Source organism: Mustela lutreola, chromosome 5 (assembly GCF_030435805.1).
Source record: "Mustela lutreola isolate mMusLut2 chromosome 5, mMusLut2.pri, whole genome shotgun sequence".
Lineage (NCBI taxonomy): Eukaryota > Metazoa > Chordata > Mammalia > Carnivora > Mustelidae > Mustela > Mustela lutreola.
In genome coordinates, this window is record NC_081294.1 from 89,327,209 (window position 1) to 89,353,202 (window position 25,994).

At 38.5% G+C, this 25,994-nt stretch overlaps 1 protein-coding gene across 3 annotated transcripts in view; it reads right to left on the reverse strand.

Moving 5' to 3' along the window:
- PDE4D (phosphodiesterase 4D) overlaps positions 1 to 25,994 on the reverse strand; it is a 785,924-nt gene that overhangs the window by 588,191 nt on the left and 171,739 nt on the right. Inside the window, exon 1 of one of the 3 annotated variants that reach the window (XM_059175044.1) lies at positions 23,654 to 24,933. The exons of the other annotated variants lie outside the window; for them this stretch is intronic. Coding sequence (XP_059031027.1) covers positions 23,654 to 23,700 — 47 coding nt within the window. The 5' untranslated portion in view covers positions 23,701 to 24,933. Of the gene's footprint in view, positions 1 to 23,653; positions 24,934 to 25,994 lie in introns of those variants that run through there. 3 annotated transcript variants of the gene reach the window in all.

Sequence of the window (25,994 nt, forward strand, 5' to 3'; positions counted from 1 at the left end):
TCCCGGATGATGAGTGATATTGAGGTTTTTTTTTTTTTTTTTTTTTTTTTTTTTTTTTTTTTTTTTTTTTTTCATGTGTCTGTTGGATATTTGTATGTCTTCTTTGGAGAAATGTCTGTTCATGTTTTCTGCCCATTTCTTGACTGGATTTTTTTTGTTCTTTGGATGTTGAATTTGGGAAGTTCTTTATAGATTTTAGATACTAGCTCTTTATCTGGTATGTCATTTGCAAATATCTTCTTCCATTCTATAGGTTGCCTTTTAGTTGTATTGACTGAAAAAGACTTCTAAGAAGAGAGAGGCTGCTGCTGAGTCTCACAGGAAGGGTCAGGTCTCACAAAGCAGCTTGCAGGTGGTGTGGGGAGGGAGACATTGTGATCACAAAGAACAGCATGGACGGAGGTGATATGAAGTAAGAGGACATATTTAAGGAGCTGCAAACACTTCCCATTGACAGGGTACATTTGGGGTACAACACACAAGGTTGAGAAATCATATTCTAAAGACTCTGGAGACCAACAAAAGAATATATAGGAGAGGGATGGGATTGGCTTTCCTTTAGAGAGGTCCCTATGGAAAGAGAATGGGGTAAGTGGTGAGACTAGAGTCCTGCACACTGTTTTGAAAGTCACTGCATGGAATGCAGGTGAGATAAAGTTCCAGTGTCACTGGGTGACAAAGGAAAGGACTCAGTTGATGAACTGTGACACAGCCTAATGAGAAAAGTTAGAGCATTCTCTTTCGCTCAAGTAAAGATGGCAAAGTGATGAGTGAGGGAAAGGCGCTAGACAGATGCTCAGGATGATCGATCACAGCCTCAGAACACTCAGTACAGCAATCCCACTCTAGTGTTCTCTCCTGTACCCTGCCACATTGTCCTTTTCTGCCCTCTGGGATACCTCTCCTCATCGCATAATTGAGAAATGAGGTTGAGTGCATGAGCACTAGAGAGATAGTCAAAACAGCAAAGGGCAATAGAGATAGACAAAAAGAGACTTGAGGAGATGGGCAGTCCTTTGCTAATGTCACTAAGAAAATGAACCATGAAAATAGATTTTATCTATAAACACAAACACATACCTGTGTGTGTCAATTTAACAATGATATCCCCTCAACCAGCATGGTCTTTCCTACCAGACTGAGAAATGGAATTATTAGAGGCTTGGATGGGCTGTATTTGGTCCCCTTTGAAAGATGAGTCATATTTTGATTTTTAGAGTAACACAGGTGAGAATGCCTTCTTGATCTTGGAAATGTACAGGTTGCCCATCACTCTCAGATGATGTAAGGGACTTTTGTAGGGCCAATGAGCGGGCCCTGTCCACATGCTTAGCTTTATCTCCCACTTCTGTACCTACCTCCACCCAGGTTCTTTGGCTTCCTTTAAATTCACCAATCACTCCTTGTTCATTTACCATACCAGGCCATCTCTCTTATCTTTCTTCCCCTGGTTAATTCTTATTGATCCTTCAAATGACGATTTAAACAACCCTTCCTCAGGAAGCCCAGTCCTGATCCCATGATCAGGGCAAATACTCCCTAATGGATTCCCTGCTTCTCTTCCAAAGCATCTACCCAGGTCTAGTTTTATGTGTGTGTGAGTGTGAGTGTGAGTGTCCCTGAAAGAAAGAGAGTATATGTGTGCATGTGAGAGAGATGATTTGATTAATGCTTCTCTGCCCCATTTGATTATAAATCTCAAGTGGGCAGGAACCATGTTGGATTTTTCACACCATTTTGTCCTTAATGTCTCAAATGAGTGCTAAATGGAAATAACTATGTGGGGGCATGGGGAGATAATGTCAGGATCAGGTAAGAGGCTGAGGGAGCTGAAGCTGAAAATTGGTGTCAAAGAGCAACTTAATCTATTGACCATTTTACTTACCCCATGTTAACACTATATTTCTTTTTTCTGACTGAGTGAGAAAATATGGCTATTTTAAGTTTTACTTAAATTTTTGTTTTTTTTTTTTGTTTGTTTCCTAAAATTTTAGACTATAGAAAAAGGCAGTACTGGGTAGTATACTTTTGTTAGAATCCAAAGGCACGTGGGTGTTCATGAGTCCTATAATTGCTACATTACAGATTTTCTATATTAGCTTTCAACCTAACACAAAATTAAGTGCATATTGGACGCATATTAACTATTTTATGCAAAATCTTAACACTATTTCCTTTAGGACAATCATTGAAAGTATGGCTTTCAATTGAAAGCTGTATTGGGGCGCCTGGGTGGCTCAGTGGGTTAAAGCCTCTGCCTTCGGCTCAGGTCATGGTCCCAGGGTCCTGGGATCGAGCCCCGCATCGGGCTCTCTGCTCGGCAGGGAGCCTGCTTTCCCCCCCTCTCTGTCTGCCTCTCTGCCTACTTGTGATCTCTCTCTGTCAAATAAATAAATAAAATCTTAAAAAAAAAAAAAAAAAAAGAAAGCTGTATTGAAAGTCTATTCCTCAGTGTGTTTCTAACTACCACAAAAAGCCTTGATTTAATGTCTGAAGCCAAATCCCTGCTTTCTTTTAGCATGATAAAAACTCTCAGTAAATCAGAGCATGACCGATGTCCAATTGCTAAATGTGGGTCTTAAAAGTCACTCTTCTCACTCTTCTCAAGCTACCTACAGGAGAAGGCCAGCATGAAGTTCTTGGACATCGCTCTAGGAAATGAGATTTATAGGTAAAGAAAATAAGATTCAAATTAGTCAATTTTCTTATTATAGATACAGTTATCATGTAGTAAGCATACTTGATAGAAAAGAAGGTTAAAGTAAGAGATAAACTTAAATTGTGAAATTATGTGAGAATTTACCTTATCTATATATAATGCAACTTACCATGAACAGGTTGGCTATATCAACCTTTACAGAAAAGCTTCTGGGACCCAAACACTAATTTAAAGTCACTAGAGTTTGTGGAGTAAAAAAATTTTTATTTTTGGGAAAAAAAAATCTAATTCCTCTAAGGCTTTGAGAAAAATTCAGCTTTCAACTTCAGTCAGGATAAATGGAACAGCTCCATTGGATATCCACTGAACAATGGTGGATGGTGGGAGCTGGGTTTCTCACTATTGGGGTGGAAGGTTACAGATAAGCAAGTGGAAGAAGCTATAATAATCCATGTAGTAATGGCTTAAAGTTGAAAAAATTAGAATAAACCCATGTTTTTTTTATCAGTCTACCAATCTCTCTAACCATATATGAAGGTAGTTATATACAAACATATTTATAGATATATGCATATATTCAGGATGGTATACACACATATATTCATGGTCTGTCAGACAAATGGCCGAGAGGCAATGACATGCAGTAACCATGAACATACTAGCACCCAAATGTTGGTTTTTAATATCATTTCCAATGAAGGAAACCAGAGATCCTTGGAGAAATGACTAAATCTAGGACTAGAGAAGAAAATGTACAAGATGAGCCTGTATCTTATAATGCCAGAAAGTAAAAAATGTGCTTAAAAAAATCAAACAATAATGGAAATATGTCAAAGGGACACAAGAGCCAACTGAAAGAACTCAGTGGCTAAAGCTGGAACAATGTATACAATAGTATATTACTGAATTATAACCTTAAGAAGAAAATCAGTATCAATGGGCCTAATCTAATATTCACAAAAGATCAGGATAAATATATACATGGAGGACAAGAGACAAATCTAGGGAGAAGAATTCTAAATATTTTATGTAGATATTCTGCCTTCAAAGAGATTGAGCATAATAACTCTCTCTTCCTACAGCTTGTAATGACTTCTTTCTAAAGAGTACCGTATGAAAACAAAAAGAATAAGTCTACATTGGAAAAACATGACAAAATACCACCTCAGCGAGGTGACCAAGGTTACCATCAATAGCAGCAAGTCATTTTGATAGTGTGATGGAGATGGTACTTTACCCTCTGTGGTCTTCCTCCTCAAAATATAAAACCCCAGTCAATCACAAGAAAGAAAAACATCAGAAAATCCCAGCTGAGGGAAATTCTACAAAATACTTGACCAGTACTCCTCAAAACTGTCAAGGTGATCAAAAACAAAGAAAATCTAAGAAAATGTCAGTGAAGAGGACTCTAAGGAAGCATGATAACTAAATATAATGTGTATTCTTTTCTTAGAGTAGAGAAAGGATGTTGGGTAAATCTAAGAAAATATGACTCAAATATGGATTTTGGTTAATAATACTATAATACTGATTCATCAATCATAACAAAAAGTATCATACTCATGTAAAGGCATTTACAACAACAGAGGAAAGTGGATATGGTGTCCATGTATTCTCATTGCAATTTTTCTATAAATCTAAAGCTTTTAAAACAGGAAGAAAACTTAAAAGGCTATACATTTAATTTAAGCTAGTAGAATCACATAGTAAGTTCTAACCTTACTGATATAAGTTGATATTTAATTCTCTTAAACAAAAAGCCATAGTATTCTTCATGCATTAACTTTTATGACCAATTGCTTTCTTCACATTTCTTTAGAAAATATTAGCTCATGTTACACCTCACCAATTCAAGCTAGGTTAGAATGTTAGGGAATTGCTGAACATATGACCCATTTAAAGAAAAGTATATTAAAAGGCAGGAAATATTTACATGAGGTACATATTATCTGTGTGAAAATATCTTTCCAATGGGCAAAGAAGAGTCAAGAATGGTTTGATATATAAGACAAAAAAAAACAGCACAACCCAGGTAAGAAATATAAAGTTTTAAACCAACCAGGAAAAAAGATAAATTTCATCAAACTCTTATGATATTATCATTTACTCTTGATTTTTGATCCTAGCAAACAATGCACATTTGCCCTTCCCTACATCCTCACCTAGACCCATGTCTCATAAACTATGTCTCATAAAATGCTGCTTCTGCCCATTAGAGCAATCCACACTCATTCTGGGGTTAAACCTCTGTTACCACAGGAGCAAGCACTCACTAGTTACATTTCAGATTTGCAGCCACAAAGAACCAGTCTCATCCAAGTACCAGTCCTTCAGTTGCTCCATTGTCTTCTTTCTTCAATTGTAGTCCATCAACTACTTTATATGTGACAAGGCGTGAGTTTGCTTCCATCCTTGTCACTCCTTGGAGTCATCTCCAATAGGTGTGCAGTCCCGAACTCAGCACTATCCTCCAGCTGACATCTGAATGATTCAGGGTTGTGTGCACTCATTAGCTCTTTATTTTGGCTCATCTGAGTTCTATGAAGGGAGGCCAATTATTACTTGAAATTTCTAATACCAGTTCTATACTTTGCCTTCAAAACTGGATGGTAGATACAAATACTACACCATCTGTGATTACTGTGAATGAGGTTAGCACATTATTCTTTGGTTGTAAATATCATACTTGGCTTCCTGGAGGTGTCAGTGATTCAGGTATCACAGCCTTCCTATGATGACACTGTCAGAGGCACTCTCAGATGACACAAGCGGTTGGTTCATCCTTCCCTTATTCTAAAAAAAACAACCCAAAAACCCAAAACCAAAACTCCACCTTATTCTTTCTTTGTTCTAGCTATACAGATATAATATTAGAACCAAACATAATGGTGCATAATGGTGAAAAGTGAGCACTCTTAACCTGAATGCTTAATTTGTTGGTATTTTCTGAACATCTTCAAATACATGTATTCCCATGAGAAATATCACTGCTTCTCTCATACTAATGTCATACAAAATTAATAATTTCAGGAAACTTTAAAATTCAAGTGCCAAAGAATATAATTTTCTAATTTTTATATAAAGTATGCAAAATAATACAAATTTCATTTATAAATTGTGAAAACTGTGTTGGAACAAAATGATTTAAAGCAGATGATAGATTTCTCGGAAATGCACTTAAAGTTCTGTTATTGATCCATCTGATTCACTTCCATCACTTCTACTGACCAAGATACAGATATTTTAAACATTAATGCTTTCAGAATTATACAACACTAATAAATATGCCAAAAATGAAAAATATCCAAGAAAAAAAATGAATATCAGCTAAATTTCCAACTGAAATAAGTAAACTACTCAGTGATATTATTGGTATCTTTAATCTAGAAAGCTGAATTATATTAGTCTTAGAAGATTATTTATAGTGGACTTAGATTAACTAATACAAATAACAGCTATAGAATTTGCAGATCAGTATCTGAGGAGAAGAAAAACATATTAATCAAGTAGACAGGTTAACAAAATAAGAGATTAGCCCAGATTGCATTTGAATAAATTAGCAGAGGAAAAATATATCCATAAAAATATCTGGTTCTAGGTTCCTTACAAGAAAATGATCTGTTTTGCAGACTAATTCACACAAATGTCCAAGAAATAAGTACTCAGTTCTACTCTTCATACACACTGTAGCATATATGAAACAACAATTTGCTCCTCCCTAAAGAATTTTGATTTGAGATTTTTTTTAAGGTCATGTGGGAATGATGGAGAGGCTCTTCCATGCTAGACATAAGGTTCCTACACACATCATTTTGTTGATGCAAAGCACAACGCAGAAGGCACTAGGAATCTTAATTTAAGAACAACAGACATGAGAGGGGCTCCTGGGTCGCTTGGTCAGGTAAGCACCCGACTCTATTTTGGTTCACATCATGATCTCAGAGTTGTGAGATCGAGCCCCATGTCAAGCTCCAATCAAGCCTGCTTAAGATTCTCTCTCTTCCTCTCCCTCTGCCCCTCCTTCTGGCCAAGTGCTCTCTCTCTCTCTCTCTCTCTAAAATGAATAAATAAATCTTAAGCAAAGAAAGAACAATAGGCACAAGACTGATATATGTGCTGGTTACTTCCTGAACACGATACTCAGCAGCTCTGGGGAGCTCAGTGATAAACAGGTATGAAGAATCAGGTTCTGAAAGGCCATTTCTTTGGAAAGGAAACCTTCCCCCCCCCTTTTATCTTTTGCTGTCTTAACTGAAGCTCTGAAGAAACCAAGGCTACAGAAGGTGTGGGAAAAGCATGCAACTCAGATTACCCAAAGGAGACACTCATGACACATCTAAATGAAAATATTCTGAGGAAAGGCAGGGAGGGTGTCACCATCATCTTCAAAATTCTTCTGATATGTTATTGCTTTCAAAGCAGTGGATTTTCTCAAGGTAAAACTGTTTGATACAAATGAGCTCATCTGTCAATCAAAGATCCTTTACTCATCGTCAAGTCAAATACTTGACTATTCTAGCATTAGAATCAAATTCTTACTGCATTATGGAACAGCCAATTCACCTAACTGGGGGACATAAATGAAGAAATGATAGGAAAATAGAAAAATGCTTGGGGTCTTTATATGCTATATTCCAGAATTCCATTCTTTTTGGTTTATGTCGTATTTTTTAAAACTATGCAAGGGATTGTTTTGGAGAGAATATGGATAATAGTCCTATCACACATTCTTAAACAAACAAATTTACTTAAACCAGCCTAATAAAAGTAAAGGACTTCAAAATTTCCAGAAGCCTTGGCCTTTGTCTATGTACTCTTTTCCAGACTGCCTGCCATTTTATAATCATTTTCATGATTTCCACTATGCTTATCATATGACTTTATGCTTGAAACATTTCAAGCACAGGGAAGCAACCTTGTGAATGAACAAGAACTGACAGATCCCACTGGGCGCAGCCTCACTCAGAAGTTTGACTTCAACATTCTTACACAACAAAAGTCCACATACAGACTCCAGGACATCTGCCTCTCAGATGCAGATCTCCTTAAAAGTGACTGTATACTACTTTGCCATTACAAATGGAGAAGGAGTCAGAATTCCAAAACTGGCTATGACAGGTGAGAAGCAAAACGTGGGAGTGTTTCTAACTTCAAGATATTAACTTGGAAAGATAGAGCTTTTCTAAAATAATGCATATATTTTTATTCAGATTGTCCTTTTATGAATATCTCAATATTTTCAATGGGAAAATATTGAAATTTTTTTTTAAATTTTAAAGTCTATGTATGGAATTTCTTTCAATCATTAACTGACAATGGCTTCTGTAATTTTCAAATATACTACAACTTCACAGAAACTTGTGGAGAAGGAAAAGGATGGGAGAGGAAGTTAAATGCATCAAACACCTTATGTATATCAGGTGCAATGATTTTTTAAAAACCCATTCTTCTCTGTGTGCTTCCATAGAACAAATTTCCCTCCAATCGGTATCAAAAGTAGGTGTACTTCACATGAGCCACCAAGTTGCTTATATCTAGGGACACTGGGATTTGTATGTAAGCTTCCTGATTTACACTAGCTTCTAGGAAGTTTAATGAAATCTTTTATTTTTTAGAGAGAAGCTTATATTTCATCTGGCATACCTTTAAATTCCATGGTATGCTAAAGTCTTAGAAGCTGGAGGGTTCTCTGTCTCTCTTGAGATTTAGACAATATCAGTTTGGACTTCCCAATTTCATGATGAGTAAGAGTCCCAGAACTCAGCCCTTAATCTGTGATAACCTCCTAGGGGCTGAGCTCAATGATATCTATCTCTTGCTGACCTAAAATGATTCTCTTTAGATTCACAAACCATGAACATCACCAAAAGCACCAGCTTACTCAGGAAGGCTTGAAGTGACACATATATACATTGGTGTTGTTTCCCCTCCACAATTTTTTTTTCCTTCTCTCTCTCTCTCTCGTTGCTGGGGAGGGTTGTTTATGGACAGAGTATACGTAGTTCTCAGCCTTCCTTAGGATTCCCCTCTTCCCTCACCTGTCTTCTTATCTCCCTTCCTCATCTCCACCATCCTACTTGGCTCTGTAGGTCCAAATTACCCCTCTTACACAGACTGGCTTGCACTCTCAATTCACCTGAGCACCTACCTACAGCCAAATTCTCAGGGGACTATCTTCCTGCCTGAAGGGCACCTTCAAAGTACCTCTTCCAGTGCAGGCATTTCTCTTTCCCAAGATTTTGATGCCCTTTGTTCAGGAGATAGAAGTGTCTTCACCTCATTACAAATGAACACTATGCCTTGTTTACTTTGCCCCTTCCCTCATCACTCTCCCCTACAAATCATAGTCATCTATCTCTGCTGGCTGCCCTAAATGCTGCCTGGAACAAGGCAACGTTTAAAAAACAAATAAATAATAACTTATCTCCTTGAATCTGGACAACAAATCTGGGTGACCAGTACTGTTGTATTTTTCTTTTATGACGAGGAGAGTAATGCTCATGAAAGTTGGGTTATTTACTCAGAATCAACCAGTCAACATTCAACTTCAATCTGAACTTAGCTCAGTATAGTTCTAAAGCCTGGGCTCCTTCCTTGCATCATACAACTATCTGCTAAGAGAGATAGGTATAAGACCTCTTAAACACTTTGTCACAATACAAGTGCTATCTACCTTCTTCCTCCCCACCTCTCCACTCCCAGATTCTAATACTCCTTATTACTAGGATGGGAAGATGAGGGTTGGATGGTTTTTTGCACAAAATCTTGCAAGCATTTCTGGTACTATACAACTACCTCCCTCTAAAACACTTTTCCAACTCTTACCATGTCCATCACTTTGAGAACCATGGGTCTAGATCCTTAAAATTTTGAGGTTTAAATTAACTTTCCAAGATATGATCTTACTGAAAAACATATAAATATATAAAATAATTCTTGGTATTCTTTCACAAAACATAAATAAATCCTTATTCTAATGTGCAAAGGGATTTCAAGTATTTATCATTTATCTAGTAGACATGTTTGATGTTTTAAGTAAAATGAAAAATGTCATATTATTATATGAAAAATATAATATGAAAAATATGTCATATTCTACCCATTTCAAAAGCTCAACTGATAAATCATTTTTCATATAAGATGCCAATATTTTCAATAATTAAATATCAATATTTTTCTTGAGATGTCATTTAATGTCTCCTTTTGACAAGAACTAAAAGCAAAACAAAAGCAACATCAGAAACTAAAGAAGAGCAACAAAAAGATGATATTGAGTACTTCAGAGTCAAGAATCTGTTGATCCTGTTAATTGATCACCTACTTCTTGAGGAGAACTGTGTTAGGATTTTCAAATATAGTAACTCATTTAATCCTTACAGCAATATGATGAGGTAGGGTTATTAGCCATATTTTCTAGATGAGGAAAAAAGAGATACAATAAGCTATACAAGATCATAAGTTGCTCAAGATCAGAAACCTCCCCAGTGGAAGAACAAGGATGCAGCCATGGTTGTCTAGCTCCAAAGCTCACACATCAATGCCTCTTGGTATCTAATATGCTTAGTATGTATGATGTGGCCAAGTCAGCAAAAAAGATGAGGTATATAAGACACATATATTTTTGTTTAGCCCTAAAATGTGTATCAATTATGGAGCCTTACCAGTTAGTAGATAGTAGAACACTAAATTGTGCAGCCTTCTTTATGTTAATGGCCTTTGAAGAAGTGACCTATCTGAGGTCAAAGCAGGTTTCATGGAAGAGATGAACTGGTGGAAACAGGATGACTTAGAAAGATATAGGTAGAGTTTTGATAGGCAGGGTGGAGGGCAGAGCATCCCATATAAAGCAATCAGATGGGTTTCTTTGGGAACAGTGAGGAGACTGACATAATTAAAGAAGAGGAATTTGTTTCCAGAATCATGAGAATTAAAGATAGGTTAGGTGAGACACAATTACAAAGAGCTTTGAAGGATAAGTAGAAAAAAAAAAAAATCCATGTGTTAAATCTTTCATTCATTCCACACAGATCTAGTACACGGGCCAGGGAAAATAAAGAGAACATAATAACACAGAAAGCCCATAAGAGCTCTGTTCGTAGTCCTACAGCAATCATTATCAGAAGTCTGCCTGCCCATATCCCTCTGGCAAACCCATCTCGATGGAATCCTAGTCTAAGCATGGGCAATATCCTATGTAAGGTTCTGTCTATATGCAGGCCAGGCTGGAAATCCTAGGAATTAATTCCTAGAGATAACCATAGGCCTAGTGAAGATGGACGTTGGATGCTAAATTCTCCAGTGTCCTCATTTCTTAGGCAGGACCTCTGAAGCGAGTTCTACATCATCTCCCAGAGATCCTAACAGGATTGAGTCCAGTAGCCTTTCTCAGTTACCTGAGCATTAATGTGCCTTGAAAGCCTCCCCCCACCTTTCCTGTCTCCACTCTCCTACTAGTTTTTCCTCAGATCACCTCCTGAATAAATGATTTGCACTTGAATTCTGCTCTTGGGGCTTGCTTCTGAGGCAACCCAACCCAGTACCAATACACAATAGCTCTAGTAACAACCAACCATGGAAGAGCACCAGTAGGTCAGATACCCGTCTAAGCACATACCATATGGTACAACATCTCATCCTACCAACAGCCTCTGAGGTACACACTATTATTGCTTCCATTTTACAGATAAGGAAACTGAGGCAGAGGGAGGTTGACTAACCTGCCAGGGGTCACACAGCTAAGAAGCTTGGATCCAAGTTTGAACAACTGTGGATCTAGAGTCAGTGCTCTTAGCCACGAAGTTGGCTGCCTCTCTGTAAGCGGATAAAAACAGCTGGTTGGCAGCACACATTATGATATGGGAAGTACAAGACTCTCCAAAAGAATAGAAGGGAAGCTTCACTCTACCTAGAATTCAGGGAACATGAAGCAAACCAAATTCTGATGGATTAGAGGGTTTGCCATGATAAAAGGCAAGAGGGTGGGAGTGCCTTCCAACACGAGGTCCGTCACACAGCAGGGCAATGTCTTCTGACACCATGGAGCCCCATCAAGGGTGCTAGAGCAAGGGGTCGAGGGAGTCAAGGTCAGGGGCTATTGACTAGCCAGGCTCCAGCTTCCCCAGCCCTTCTTCAAAAGCGCAGCATTGGTGTAGAGCTGCTACTTACCACTGTCAGATTCTCTAGTAGGTCACTGCCAGAGCTTTTATTTGACAGAAGGGTTCTGTGACTTAAAAATACTTGTTTGTAAGCTCTATGCTAAAGAATGTATATACTTAAAAATTCATCTATAGGATATGTACTATGGAATAATGCAGGGACTAGCCCTAACACTAATAGTGTCTAGCATTTATACATGAAGTTAGAAAGGTAGAGGCCAGAGGAGACAAGACCTTATGCTCGCTGCCCTGTATGCAACACAAAGCCAACACATTTTCTAGGCAAGAGAAGAGATACAAAGGAGATGATTCTTTTAGAGTATGATTTGATAGTGCAAGATGGATGAAAAGAGAAGAGCCACAGAGGGAGGCTGGTCTATATCTGAGAACCGTATCCTGTCTTTAGGGAAAAGAAATTAAAATGTAACATAAATGTTATAAATGAAACAGAATATGCTATAAATGAAGAAAGGGACCAGCTGCAGAGTTAATTTACACAATTTTGCCTGGCCAGAAAGATAAAACATAGATCTCTTCAAGAAAAGAAAGACTGCTGTAAATAAAAGTGAAAGAACTGGTTATTAGTTTTAAAGAAATAATTAGTGTCTTAGATAAGGAGGTGATTTGGAGGAATAGCATGTGGATTTTGCAGGTCAACACAATTCAGCAGGATGGCTGTCTTTGCAAACGCAGTTAAATTCTCCCAAGCATCAGAAATTAAGATGTGTGGGAATTATTCAATGTGCAAGATGACAATTTTTATCAAAATTTTACTTACCCAAACACATGGACTATTTGCTGAAAAATAAAAATTAATCTTGAGAGCACAAAATTCCAGGCACACAATTTGGAAATGTAGTTTTGCACTCTAAAGCACTGATTGAGCACCTAATATATGCCAGGCACTGTGCTAGGAACTGAGAATCTAATGATGAAGGACAAGAGTAAGGCAAGCCCTAAAGGGAAAATTTATCCTGCTTGAAGCAGGAGCTGATTCCAAATAGGAGAGAGCACAGTAGCTTTCCAAGGGTAGCTGATTCTTGCTGAGATTAGAGAGAGGAGGAGGAATATGTTATTTCCCCACAATTCAAACTCAACCCAAAGCATTGTCTCTGATATATGCCAGAAAGTTCCTAGAACGTGACACACTGAAGAAGCAGTTTTGTGCTCCAAGCAATCTATAGCTGTGGGCAGTCCTAGGCTGGAGGAGCCTGTAACTGAGCAACAAGATTACCCTTGGCCTCCGGGCTACCCTCTCAGAGCCTTGTCTCCTGATCTGGCTGGTAACAGTAGTTGCCATTAATTGGCTACATACTGAGTGGCAGGTGCTCTTCCAAGCACGTGACAGGTTTTCTCATCTAATCTTCACAGCAACCCCATGAAGTGAGAACTATTTATTGCCCCCCATTGACAGGAGGTGAAACTGAAGCACAGAGAGGTTCATAACTTACCAAAGGCCTTACCCTTGGTAAATAGATAGCACACCCTCAGGCATGAATTTGGGGAACATCCTTCCAAAACCAGATAATTATATGAAAAGTTTAGTCCACACCTGGCATTATGCAATCTTTATCTTTTTAATTTTTTTTTAAAGATTTTATTTCTTTATTTGACAGAGGGAGAGACAGAGAGAGACAGAGAGCAAGGGAACACAAGCAGGGGTATGGAAGAGGGAGAAGCAGGCTTCCCGCTGAGCAGGGAGCCAGATGCAGGGCTCCATCCCAAGACCCTGGAACCATGACCTGAGCCTTAATGAATGAGCCACGCATGTGTCCTATAGGACCTCTTAAATGTGATATTTATTATTGTCTTTATTATATGTGTAGCAGAAGTTTGCTTGTTTCATCTCAAAACATGGCACAATCGTGCCATTTAAATACTGCAAAATATTAAGTACCTAACTCCAATGACATAATTTTTATTACTCATCCTTTTCTTTGCACAGATCCATTTATTGAGGAAAACTTTACAGAGCACCTACTGGGTATGACACTGGGCCAAGTGCTGGGCTATGAAGTGGCCAAGTGCTGGGCTATGTAGCTGAGGTGGCTGCTCATGAACAGAATGCACTATGATTGGTTACTACAAAGTCTCAAAGCTTAGTCTGGTCACAGAGACCTTCTCAAAGCAAAAGGATGTGCGGGGAAGGCTTTGTAGAACATGGTCATTCTTTAACATGGTGACAGCCTGATCTACCTTAACATTCAGTCTCTCTCAAGAATCAACCCTGCATGGATTACTAGATGATGGGATTCTTCAGTAAGTATTCTCTTCCATAAAACTCGAATTCCCAGGATTCCACTCCTGCATATGATGTGAGAGGTCTCCTCCAGTACCCTCAATGACAAGGGTTTCAGTGTGCCCACTCTGCACTGCCAGATGTCCTTTCTCTCTAAAACATCAAGAGACTCTCCATAATTATGAAAATCATTTGTTTTAAATTTTCTGAACAAAGATGCATACACATACAAGGCAATGACAAGGTTTCTGATACTGAGACCTTCATTTCCCGTTATTTTTTTAGACTCAATGAGTACTAGCCAAGGGAAGATCCAGAGATCTCAGGCCGAGAGAAGAGTGGGGAAGACATAAGGGACACATACACAGTATGTGAGATATATTTTCTCAGATAGTCTTAGTGACTATCAGCATTAATGGGCATCAGGTTGCCATCTGACCCATGAACAGGTTGATCTTTAAAGTATAGTTTTGTGAAGAAAGAAGTAAGCCAAATACCTAAGGCTGGGAGAACTCCGGTTTTTTTTGCAGAGGGGCCCAACCCTTCTGAAGGGCATCAGGGTTAGGTCTCTGAGGAGTTTGTTGATCAATGCATTTCTCAGCATTCCCTTCAGTCAAGGGAGAGTTAAGCCTTAACAATACAGAAATGAGTAAATTAGTAAGGTAAGATATAGATTCTCAGGTTCTTAGAGCACCATTAGCGATCATTTAGTTCAACCTCCTCACCTTCAAATTTAAAAAGGAAAACATGACAACTCCAAGGAAGGGAATCACGAAGTCTGCTTCTAAGTGACTAGGACTGCTTGGGACCCTATTTAGAGAATTAAAGCTTCAGTAGAAATCCCACAAAGAAAGCCCAGACCAAGTAATTATGAGCACTGAACACTAAGAATATTAAGAGGGAAGCTCTGCTGACCTCAGAGAAAGTGCTGATGACCAGAAAGGATGAAAGGAGTTCATAATATCTCAATTCACTATGCATTATAGGGTTTATAATTAACCTATAAGATATTTTAGAAGTTCCTTTAATTTGCATCTTATATTTGAATTCTTCCTCCTGAGATATCATGGAAACATAAAAGATAATGTAAATTTATAAATATTTAAAATAGGTTATGCCAGTTCTGGTTGAAGTCATAGCAGGCTTTGTCATTTTCAGTAAGTTTCTCAGAGATGGGTGACACTTGCAAGCCAACTTCAGAAGGGTTTTTGAAATCTTTGTAAAAGCAGGTCATATATATATATATATATATATATATATATATATATATATATATATATATATATGGATTTGTGACATTCCAACATAAACCACAGAAAGATTCCTATTAAAAAAGTGAACAAAGCTGAATCATTTTGCCTTCTCTTCCCACTGTGATTTTTATTCATTTGAAGATAAAATTCAAAGCAAACATCTTAGAGCTTCTATTTGTCACCCAAGAGTTATTTCCAGGAAGCCTAGGAAATCTCACATTTCCAAAATTAGGTCATGACACTGGCCCAGCAATCTACTTAGTATGTTCATAAAACGGCCTCCACCACTACAAAAAATAGAGAACCCCAACGGTAAAATCAATTCTGCACTCTTTGGAATCCCAAAAAATATAATCAACAAGAGAAATTCTAATGACAGAATAGTTTTTTACTGTAGTGATTAAGAATTGTAGATTTCTGTCACATCTCTGCCCCTTTTCTTGACATGCTATTTTCTGAAGGTAATTTTGTATAAGTGAAATGTCCTTTATCGACTTTATCTATCTGTTATCATTGATTTCCTCCCCACTAATACCGTTCCACAACCTGGCCAAGCTCTTTCACTTGCCTCCCCATGGTCCTCCTTCTGAGATACAATCTTGAGTTCCACTCCCCCCTACAAATAAAACAGGGGGCAAGAGACCAAAACTCCCTCGGCCTCTCCTTCTATCTACCTAAACTCTACATTATTTGCATTAGTCTTTCCCTTTCTTCCTCCTATCTGGAAGGAAGTCATGTTCTTCACTGACCTGATCCTCTCACCGGACACTTCTTTTGCGGTATGTCTCCTGATACTTAGAAGTACCTAGTATTCCTCATTAACTACTGATTCTACTCTTCTTCCTTCTGCCCCCTACTCTCTGTTCCCCTTTCTGTCCTTGTCCACAATTTTGAAAATAGTGTGCATTAATTTTCTCTTCTTTTATAACCCCAGAGATAGAACTTACCCCCAGACGTTCTCTTAAACCACTCTCCAAAGTGTTGCCAATAACCACTAATTGTCAAGTCCATTGGGTATATTTTTAGTTCCTCATTTCTAGACTTCTTTAAAGTATTTGGAACAGCCAATTGTTTCTCCCTTTAAATTCGTGTAACACTTTGTACATATCTATACTAATACATTCCCTACTGTTCTATAATTATGTATTTCTGTGGCTGTTCTCCTCAAGAGTCTCTGAGTGTCTTCAAGGCGGGACTGTTATCAAACATACCTGGGCATGCCCTATGCTTAGATGAATCAGTATGTTCCCCATGTTCTAACACAATCGAGTAAGAATGACATTTTTCAGCAGCTAAGATATTGGCAATTTCATGATCAAAATGTTTCTTTGGCAGTTCGGCAATGGCTCTGATTTCAGAAAATGTGAATATTCTTTATCCATGCAAAAAATAATAATAATAATTTCCAAGACCTGTAATTAGAACATCTTGAAGAAAATAATAACAATGGTAGCAAAACTCAAAACTTTGTTGATCCTTTATTCTCAGCAAAGCACTCTCGAAGACATGAATTTTATCTGACCATCAGAACTGCCCTTTGAGGTGGAGGTGGAGACCATGTCCAGACAGGGTCAGGGCTGTGCCGTTTGATCATCGTCCAACAGCACGTGAGCAAAGTTCAACTCACACCTGCTCCACTGGCTGACTATGTGCCCAGAGCAAGCAATGCCTTTTGCTTTGCACAGAGGCTCTATCCATTCATGAAACACCATACTCTGCATTTCTAATTCATTTGCTTGAAGTGGGATGTCTTTCCTAAAATATCTGCCTAGAGAAGCACCTTTCCTTAATCCACAGAAAGGACCCCATTGACCAGACAGAGTGCTCCTGGGAACATGTTTCACCTCAAATTCCTTATAAAATTTATCATTCTGAGAAAACACAAAAAGAGCCACTGACATAGTGGAAGTTTAGGTCAGGGACTAACATGACTCAGGGAAAGGCCACTGACATTCATTAGGCATCCCATGCACTTACCCAACTTGCTAACTAACACAGTGAAACTGATTATTTTCTCTGCTCTTCCTGCTAAGTCTATTTTCCAGAAGGTCCACAGACAGAGTGCTAAGGCATCTGCCACAGAACAACATATGGTGATATAAACACACTGGGTTTTCAAATGAGGCTGGACCTGGTTATGAGTGGGTCAGCAACCCTAAGTCATATACATATGGGACCTTGGACAGGCTATTTACCTTCTTTGAGCATTCCTTTCCTCATCTGCAAACAGGGATTCAAATCAGACCCACCTCTAAAAGTTACTGTTGCCATTAAATCATTATGTTAAATCCGGGAACAGGTGCAGGGATGGAGGACTGGGGAATGGTGTTCAGTCAATGTTTGCCTCTTCTATTAAGTAGTCAGTGGTTACATTTGATACTTATATTTTTAAGAAATTCTCTCAAGAGGTTTCAGCATGCCATGGTCTAGCAGTCTAATAAATTATTATTCCCCCATTTGCTATGAGAGGTTCTTTAATAGTCTACTCTTCAACAGGAAGCAGGGAAATAACTGCTGCGCTCATTTTCAACAAGTGGTGAAGAGCTCAGGGAGCCTTCACAAGGTCACAGATATTATTAACACCAAAAGTTAGAGTTAGAAACCTGAGGCTTTTTTTGGTTTGTTTTGTTTTTTCCCAGCCAATAACCTGATGGTACAGAATCTCGATTATCTATCCTTGAAACCAAATATATATCCCACAACTGCACGTGACAGAATCTTTAGTTGAAATATCTCGTCTAAAGTATGTTTACAGGCTGGTTTCTCTAACAACTAGAAACACCGGCCAAGAGTCCATTGAGTGATAAACAGGGTCATCAGTTAATTTATGGCTTGGAGGTCTTTGGAGCTATTGTAAATGTTGGCAATGATGCTACAGCTAGATGGGCATTGATGAGTGTTCATGCTTGTGGGGTATGATCAAAGGAGAAGAGGAAGAGGCAAAATGTGGATACTGCGGAGGGAAGAAAGGAAGGAAGGAAAGAAGGGAGGGGGGAGGGAGGGAAGGAGGATGGGGTGATGGGAAGGAAGTTAGTTCTAAACTGTAGCAAGTCAGAAACTGGTTGTCAGGTTCCCTCCTTGGGATATTCTTCCTCTCATAATTCTGAATTATTTTCCTTTTCCTTTACTTGCCTATTTTTCTCCGAGCCCAGATACCTAAACATTAGTGGAAGTAACTCAGTAATAGCTAAAAGGGATACAGAAATGGGTGGGTGGGGAGTGAAGAATTTAACAGAAGCAAAACACCCTAAATTCATAGGTAATTATTTTCACATGATGGAGAATATTTTCTTCCTTCCTTTTTTTGTAGGGATTGTCTAAAACCTTTCTGACAGAGACCACCCACTTAGGCCATTGAGGATATAACTTGTCAGCAGTTTAAAGAGCACTATTTTACTAAGTCTGCTTAGACTAAAAATTACATTTAATTTCCGTAAGTTGTGGGCATGTTAATATGACTGGTGCCCCCTTTACTCCTCTATCATACCATTCCATAATCAACTTGTACAAAAAATGACTTCTTATTTTTATTTTAAAAGTATAAGATATTGCTAACAAAAACTAAGGAGAATTCAGATAGAAGCAATAAAAGATAATAAAATAGAAAACCTAAAAAAAAGTCATATGTTTAATAGGATTAATATTTCATCTAATGAAAAATCTTTGTTATATTAAATCTAAACCTGACTTTCTGCCTTAAACAATAGCTGACTTTTCTATCTAACCCAGGGGATTTGTGAACAAGATGAGTTTGTATAATTATGATCTCTACCTCATTTCTATTACATATAAATTGTATTTGGCCATAACAGAAATTCAGGATCAATCTGAGAATTTGGCATTAGTATTCCAGAACTTACGGGCAGTTTTGTCACTCAGGGGAAGAGATGGTACTGAAACAAGATCAGCAATGATCTGAAATCTCATCAGAAGACAGACAAACACTGGCAGGAATTTTAGGTTGACTAAAATGAGCAGAGCTCCATTATCTTGAGTGAGACTTTGTGCATTTTGTCCTTCACTGCATGTGGTCATCAAACTCAATGTTTCTCCCACTTGCTAATATTCTCATAAGACAAGCAAGGTTATTGCATTGGCCAAAACAAACTCTAGAAAATGCAATTTGGGTTGAGTTTCTATAGTTTCAATAAATGAAGCAAAGAAAAACTTTTTTTTTTCTCATCTTCAAGATGAGACTTGAAGAGGCCAGATGAGAAGGATGATCCTTGCATTAGGAATCAGGCCAGCTTGCCTTTCTCTGATTAAATTTATTCATTGTGTTTATATATATATAAGTGTGTGTGCGCGTGCGCGTATATACACATGTATATATTTATACTTTATGCATACATATATGCATAAGATATTGTTGATATGTTGCTTTATATCTTCTTTCATTCTCTGAAGGATTTAGATCAAAGAAAACAAATCAGTACATGAGTTTAACTCTTGGTTTACCGGAGAAAAATAAACCATGAATTGCTGGAGTAAACCTTATCAGGACCTGGGAAGGACACGATCAATAAAGGGATGTGCCAGCCTAGAAAAAGGGAAAAGAAGACTCAGTGTGGAGTCAGGTTACCATAATCACCCTATTTTGCCTCTCAACTGGAGTCACCTCTCAGCACCATAAAGAAAGCTTGATAAAATAATTTAAATGTGTAGCCTTTAAAAAGTTAAGTCCTACGCACCAAATAAGTAAAACAGTTAATCACCATCCACAGTCACTAATCCCAGCTCTTCCTCAGGTTTCCTCAGAGGCACATGCTAATACCAGCCCTGGGCAGCCCCCCATAGCAGTGGCCTTTGACCCTGGGCAGCCCCCCATAGCAGTGGCCTTTGATTTCTGTTTCCCACTGTCTTCACTCAGAGTCACTTGAGTCCACCATAAAAAGAAAGCAAAGGTATTTAAATAAAGCACCCTCCTAAATCTTAAACATGTACAATTCAGTTGCATTCAAGAGAACCCTGGTGTTTCTGGCATAAAATTATAGCATCTTCATAAATCAGACTACATGGAAGTGTTCTGCTTTTACATTAGGCAAAAATCCACAGACATACATCTATACATAGGCACACTATGTTATGTCATTCTTGACTGACCGCTGGATATGACTCTGGGCCATGATGCTTCTGCAGATTCATTTTACTTGCTACTAAATGGAATTTAAATTCCTGGAGAGCGGACTTTCATTTCCTTTTTTCCAAACCATGCAAGAAGACCCATCCTTGAACTGCCAGACCATCACTATACGCTCACAACCAGCCAGAATGAAAAATAAGAAGAGCTATATAGTACTTATTCACCTAGTAAGGCAAACCCTAATCTTTGTTTGGCTTGGAAGTAAAAAGGTCAACAAATGTAATGGAAAGAAGGCTTCGTAATAAAACTCTCCAGAAAATATTTCTAATGTAGCTTTAAACAAGAAAAGCACATTCTTCATACCACTCTCTTAGCACTTATGGGTTAGTGTTCTATTAAAACAAGTAAAAAGACCACTTATTAACTTTAACTTGTAACCAATAAACAATGAATTCTGTATTACTATTGCTCAATTCTCAACACACTAGCTCTAGGGCAAGAGGATGAGAGTCCAAGTGGGAGAGTATGAGTATACACAGGCTTCACTTGAATCATTACCTCTGATAAATGTTGGAAGACTACTCTAGATCTCAATTTTCCCTCCTTCTTGCTCCTCAGAAGCAGAGAGAAAAACAGCACACAGCTCTTTATCCTGCCTATCCAAAGGGGTTAGAACCTTCTTAGAGATGAGCCAGGGCTCATCAAACCAAAGCACACATCTCCTTTAAAATGTTTACTAGTCCCTGGCATTGATCTGTGGCCAACTTCTAATCTGCCCCTTTGTGAAAGAAGAAGAAGGTAAAGGAGGAGAAGAAAGAGGAGTAGGAGGAGGGTGGGGGAGGAGGAGAAGAAGAAGACGAAAGAAAGAAAAGACAAGATCAGACCTACACATGGAAATGAGGAACGTGAGCCCATAGAGATGAAAAGGAGAACAACTCGGCAAATCCTTCCTTCTCAGCACAGCAATTCATGAGCATGGAATCCAATCTTTTAGGGACTCTTACAGTAGGACAAAGGGAAGGGAGGTTTTCTGTCAACAAATACCTAGAATCTCTTACCACAGTACTGAAAGGTGAGGTTATAAATCAGAGGAAAACAACAATCAGGCAAGTTGAGAACCAAGCATGACATTAACTGGGTCACCTGGAAAAAAACACCACCTTCTCTCCCTTTGAGGTCAATGTCTTATTAATGACTCCTTCTAAAGGGCCCAGGCAAGAAGAGATCTACAGAACACTCACACTCCACACTGGCTACGTTTGGCCACAACAACCACAACAAATCGACACATGATACTGTAAAGTATATGGAGGATTACCGAGTTTCAAGCACAAAGGAAAACCACCAGGACTCTCAACTTCTCTATATAGCTTTCAAACATATATATTACAGACCTAGAGGAGCATGAATAAGCACATTTGCATTCTTTCAAAAACTACAGATTTGAATAGCTCATCTCTCTCCTGTTAAAAGTACATGTGAGATAACTGTAGCAAAATATGAGGTGGTCATAATGTTAGTTATTCAAAGTGTAGTACATGCATTCTACGTATTGCAACATAAACAAATGGACCCAAACAACCTGGTTCAGGCAGAACAAAAACTGTTGCTTTATAGCAAGGTACACTTTTTAGAAATGAGAATGGTAATTTCCACCCTAAACAAATTGTAATAGGTTCAAAATTAACCTTGAAGAAAGGCAGAGGAATAGAAGAAAAAAATATTTGAAAAATGCCTACTACATGCCAGGGACTATTTCTAAGACCTTCTTACCTTAGGGTTAAAGACTATTTATGTGATTGAATTCTGTAAGAATGACAAGGACCTTACTGCTGATGGCAGAACCTCACCATCAGGCCCAGTAAGGTCATAGACCAAAAGCTCCCACTGAGTTGGGAACTCTGGTGATGCACTTGGAAAAGGGGCCATTAAGGTTTGCAGGCATGGCACTCAGACTCCCTCCCAAACACAGTAGAGATAGGGGACCGTGGCTCTGGAAGGCAGAGAAGGAAGATACGCCACAACGTCAGTTCTGGATGTCTCTGGTAGTGAGAGAAAATCAGTACCTCCCCAGAGTGACTGAGGATGTCACCCACCCTTCTCTACAAGTGACTTTCAGCTAACAAGCTCAAACATCTGTAACAAACCAGCAGATGATTTTGGCAGAGCCTTAAGATACCAGGGAGATTTCATTTGAGACACTATCATAAAAGTAGTTAGAAAAACCCTCAGAATCCTCTATTTTGGGATTTATGACTTCTCCTAAGACCAGCCAAAAAAAATTTACCAGAAAAATATATTTTCAAAATCAGACACATTGCAGTATCCAAAACAAACCATGGTAGTAGCCACAAAACCTTAAAATGTGCCTTTATCAAGCACTGACAAAGTTTTTGCTATGAGACTGAAATCCAGTCAGCCCTAAAGGTGTGATTAAAAACAAGCAATTTTAAAATAATGAGCTCTGTCCTTATAATACCCTCAGCAATTATTTCCTATACACATTTAGTCATAAACTCTAATAAGAAATAGTACATGATGTCACATGTCCTGGGACCTTAATAAATTGCGTTGAGCCTTAATACACAATATAATATCAATGCACTAAGCAAATTCTTTAAGAGTCTGAACACTTCATCCTAGATTCATGTTTTAGAATTCTATTAAATTGGTTCATTCTGGTGGAAAGAGTTTTTCAGAGTTAAATTAGATTTTATATATAGTTACTTAACTTCTAAGCAGTTAAATTCCTTATATGTGAGACACTGACACATTTTAGTATTATTTTAAAACTGAGTCGACATTCTAAGTTTTCCCTTCTTTTGGAAATTCAAGAAGACTTAAGGGCAAGCAAGTTGACATTAGACATTAGATGTCAGAAATGCATGTATGTCCTTCCCCAGGGAATTTTCAAATGAAACTGAAAAGAAAAACAAACAAACAAACCCAAACCTCCCGTTTTCTTTTATTTGTTAGTTAAATACCTGTCATTCACAAAATTATTGTTTTTTTTCTCTATGAAATGTTAGCAATTGTAAATGTCCTCATATTGGAATTTTTATTTTGGGATGCTTTTATATTAACAAGTAATTTGTTATTGCATAACCATTACTTTCTCAGACAACATTAGGTTTTAAACATGTTTCACGCTTCATCCTCATTTGATACCCATATTCTTGTTCAAGAAAAATTCACCTCTGGCACCTGTCATGGAATTTTATAATTCTGAGCTTTACAAACTAAAGGGGGATATTGATTACTCACCATATCCAAGAATGCCTTCTAAAGGGGAAATTATTCACGTGCATCATGTTTGCAGATCTTCTGTCATTAATATTTTCCTTGTCTCATATGTTACATGTAGTGATTTTCATAGATGAATCCCAACTCTCCTGTTTGAGCAGCTATCATGGGCAATTATTGCAACAAGTACTGAATTCCAAAAAAATCCCCCCCCAAAAACAAACAGCAACAACAAAAGCCCTTCCAGGATTTGGAAAAAGAAATATCACAGAGCACTGCAGGTATGGGTCCATCCATTTAGGTTCCACTCGTTAGTCAACACACTAAAATAACCAGTTAGGTCGCTATTCCTAAATGGTGGCAAATATTGTCCTGGTATAATCCAACTGCCTAGAGTGTAAATTAATGCATCCTCTCAGGAAGGACTCTGGAATGTGGGAAAAAAGGAGTCAAAAGACAGTTTCTTGTTATCCTTGTTAAAGAAGTGTTAGAAGGGCAATGGAAAACTTCAGGTCGCTTTGCCATGCTGTCCTTTAGAAACGAATATTGCTTTTTCTTCTTTCTTAGGCACATATTCATGTGTGGTCACTTTAACGCAGTGCTGCCTTCTGAGACACGTCGGACAAAGACCAGGGCAGAGGGGCTAGAAACCATGGATAATCAAAGCCAATTTCTTTCCCAAATCTCTGAATTGCCGGTTTTCAATGGTAAAAGTAGGAAGGCAAGGAGCAATTTCTGCTTTGCAGGACAGGATTACCATTAGCTACTGTCATGACTTCAGAAGGTGCTGTCATGAGGAGATTCGTTTCTGCTGCCTAACCCCATAATAAGTCTGTCCGCTCTCCTTAAGTAAAATGACTAAGCTATCGATCCTTTCACTGCAGAATCCCCTTTAATTTGTTATTAAAACCATGTGCGGGCTTTTCATATGTTGCCTTGGAAAGAAAATGAATTTCACGGCTGCAAGTCAGACGTTGTCTAAGAATTTCTTCACCCGCTGTCTTTCTTTTATCCTCTCTCTCTCTCTATCTCTTTTACCCCAAATTCAATTCCCCAATAGGTGTCATTTACTCTGAGGCGCTGACATCTTCTGAAAGATTCTCGTGCCCGAGCTATACAGACCTTGCATGCTTTTAAAACACAAAGGCAACAGGCTCCTGCTGGGGTCTCCCAGCTCCGAATTTCCAGCAGAACCTTTGGAATCCTCGCAGCCGCCTTGTCTGCCCTGGGCTGTGCCGCACGGCTCTGAGCAGCTCAGGACACTTGCAGGCTCCGTGGTACTGTACATGAACTCTGCAGCAGCCCGCTCTGGCTGCAGAGACTGCTGCCTGACAGGGGATGTGCTGGCGTCAAGGGGGCCCTCTAGGTGGGTTCCCAGACACTGCAGCACGCCCTTGCTCGCCTCCAAGGAAGAGTGAGCCAAAGGGGTTAAAGGAACAGCTCACCCTAAAGAGCAGATTTCTTTCAGTAAGTAATTACCAGGCAAGATGAGCGAAGCAGTAAGAAATCTGTAAATAACCTACCAGGGAAATGACACCTTGAACAAACAGATATTGTGTATGTGCTGCCGAAGCGAGCACGAACAAACAGATATTGTGAAGGGAGGGTTTTTGTTTGCTTGTTTTTATTTTTCCCTTCCTAGCCAGGGCAAAGAACGGGAATGGAAGAACTCCGGAGAAATTTTGCATATGACAGGGTTTGGTCACTCTGTCTCCTTTTTTTTAAAAAAAAAAAAAAGGCTAGGCGTGTCTTGCTAACTTTAAAGATTTATAACCATTCAGCTACAGATGACCACACGGTAATTTTTGGACAGGAAATCCTGTGGAAGCCAGTTCTGCGGAAGTCGGTTATACTTCAGTTGCAATTGCGCATGCCATAAAGCTGCTTGTTTGATTAGGGGGTGTGTAGATTTGTGGAGTGCTGAGATAAAGCATTGAAAGCCTACAGTTGATATTTTGTATTTCCTCAAGCTTACCCTTTGTTCCAAAAATGCTGTTCAACAATCCCCTGAAAGCCCCCCATCACTGTTGATGCCATTTTGGAGCAAGAATAAAATAGTAAACTCTTCTAATAGTAGGTTGGCACTTAAATGGTGTTCATCGAAGACCGGACCTTACAAGTAGCAGTGTACTCAATATGAATATATCAGTTTTAACAGGCATTTAAAAAGCTGTTATGTAATTGCTTAATATTAAATGGAATATTGGCAACATTTAATGAATCATGCCATTATCTTTAGTTAAGATTCCTCTGGTGAGGCCCTGTCATCACAGAAAATACTACCCAGAATTGGGGGAGGTGGGGATATTTCCCATAAATTCAAAACCAGGTATAAATTTAGTCTTGAAATCTTTCATGATTT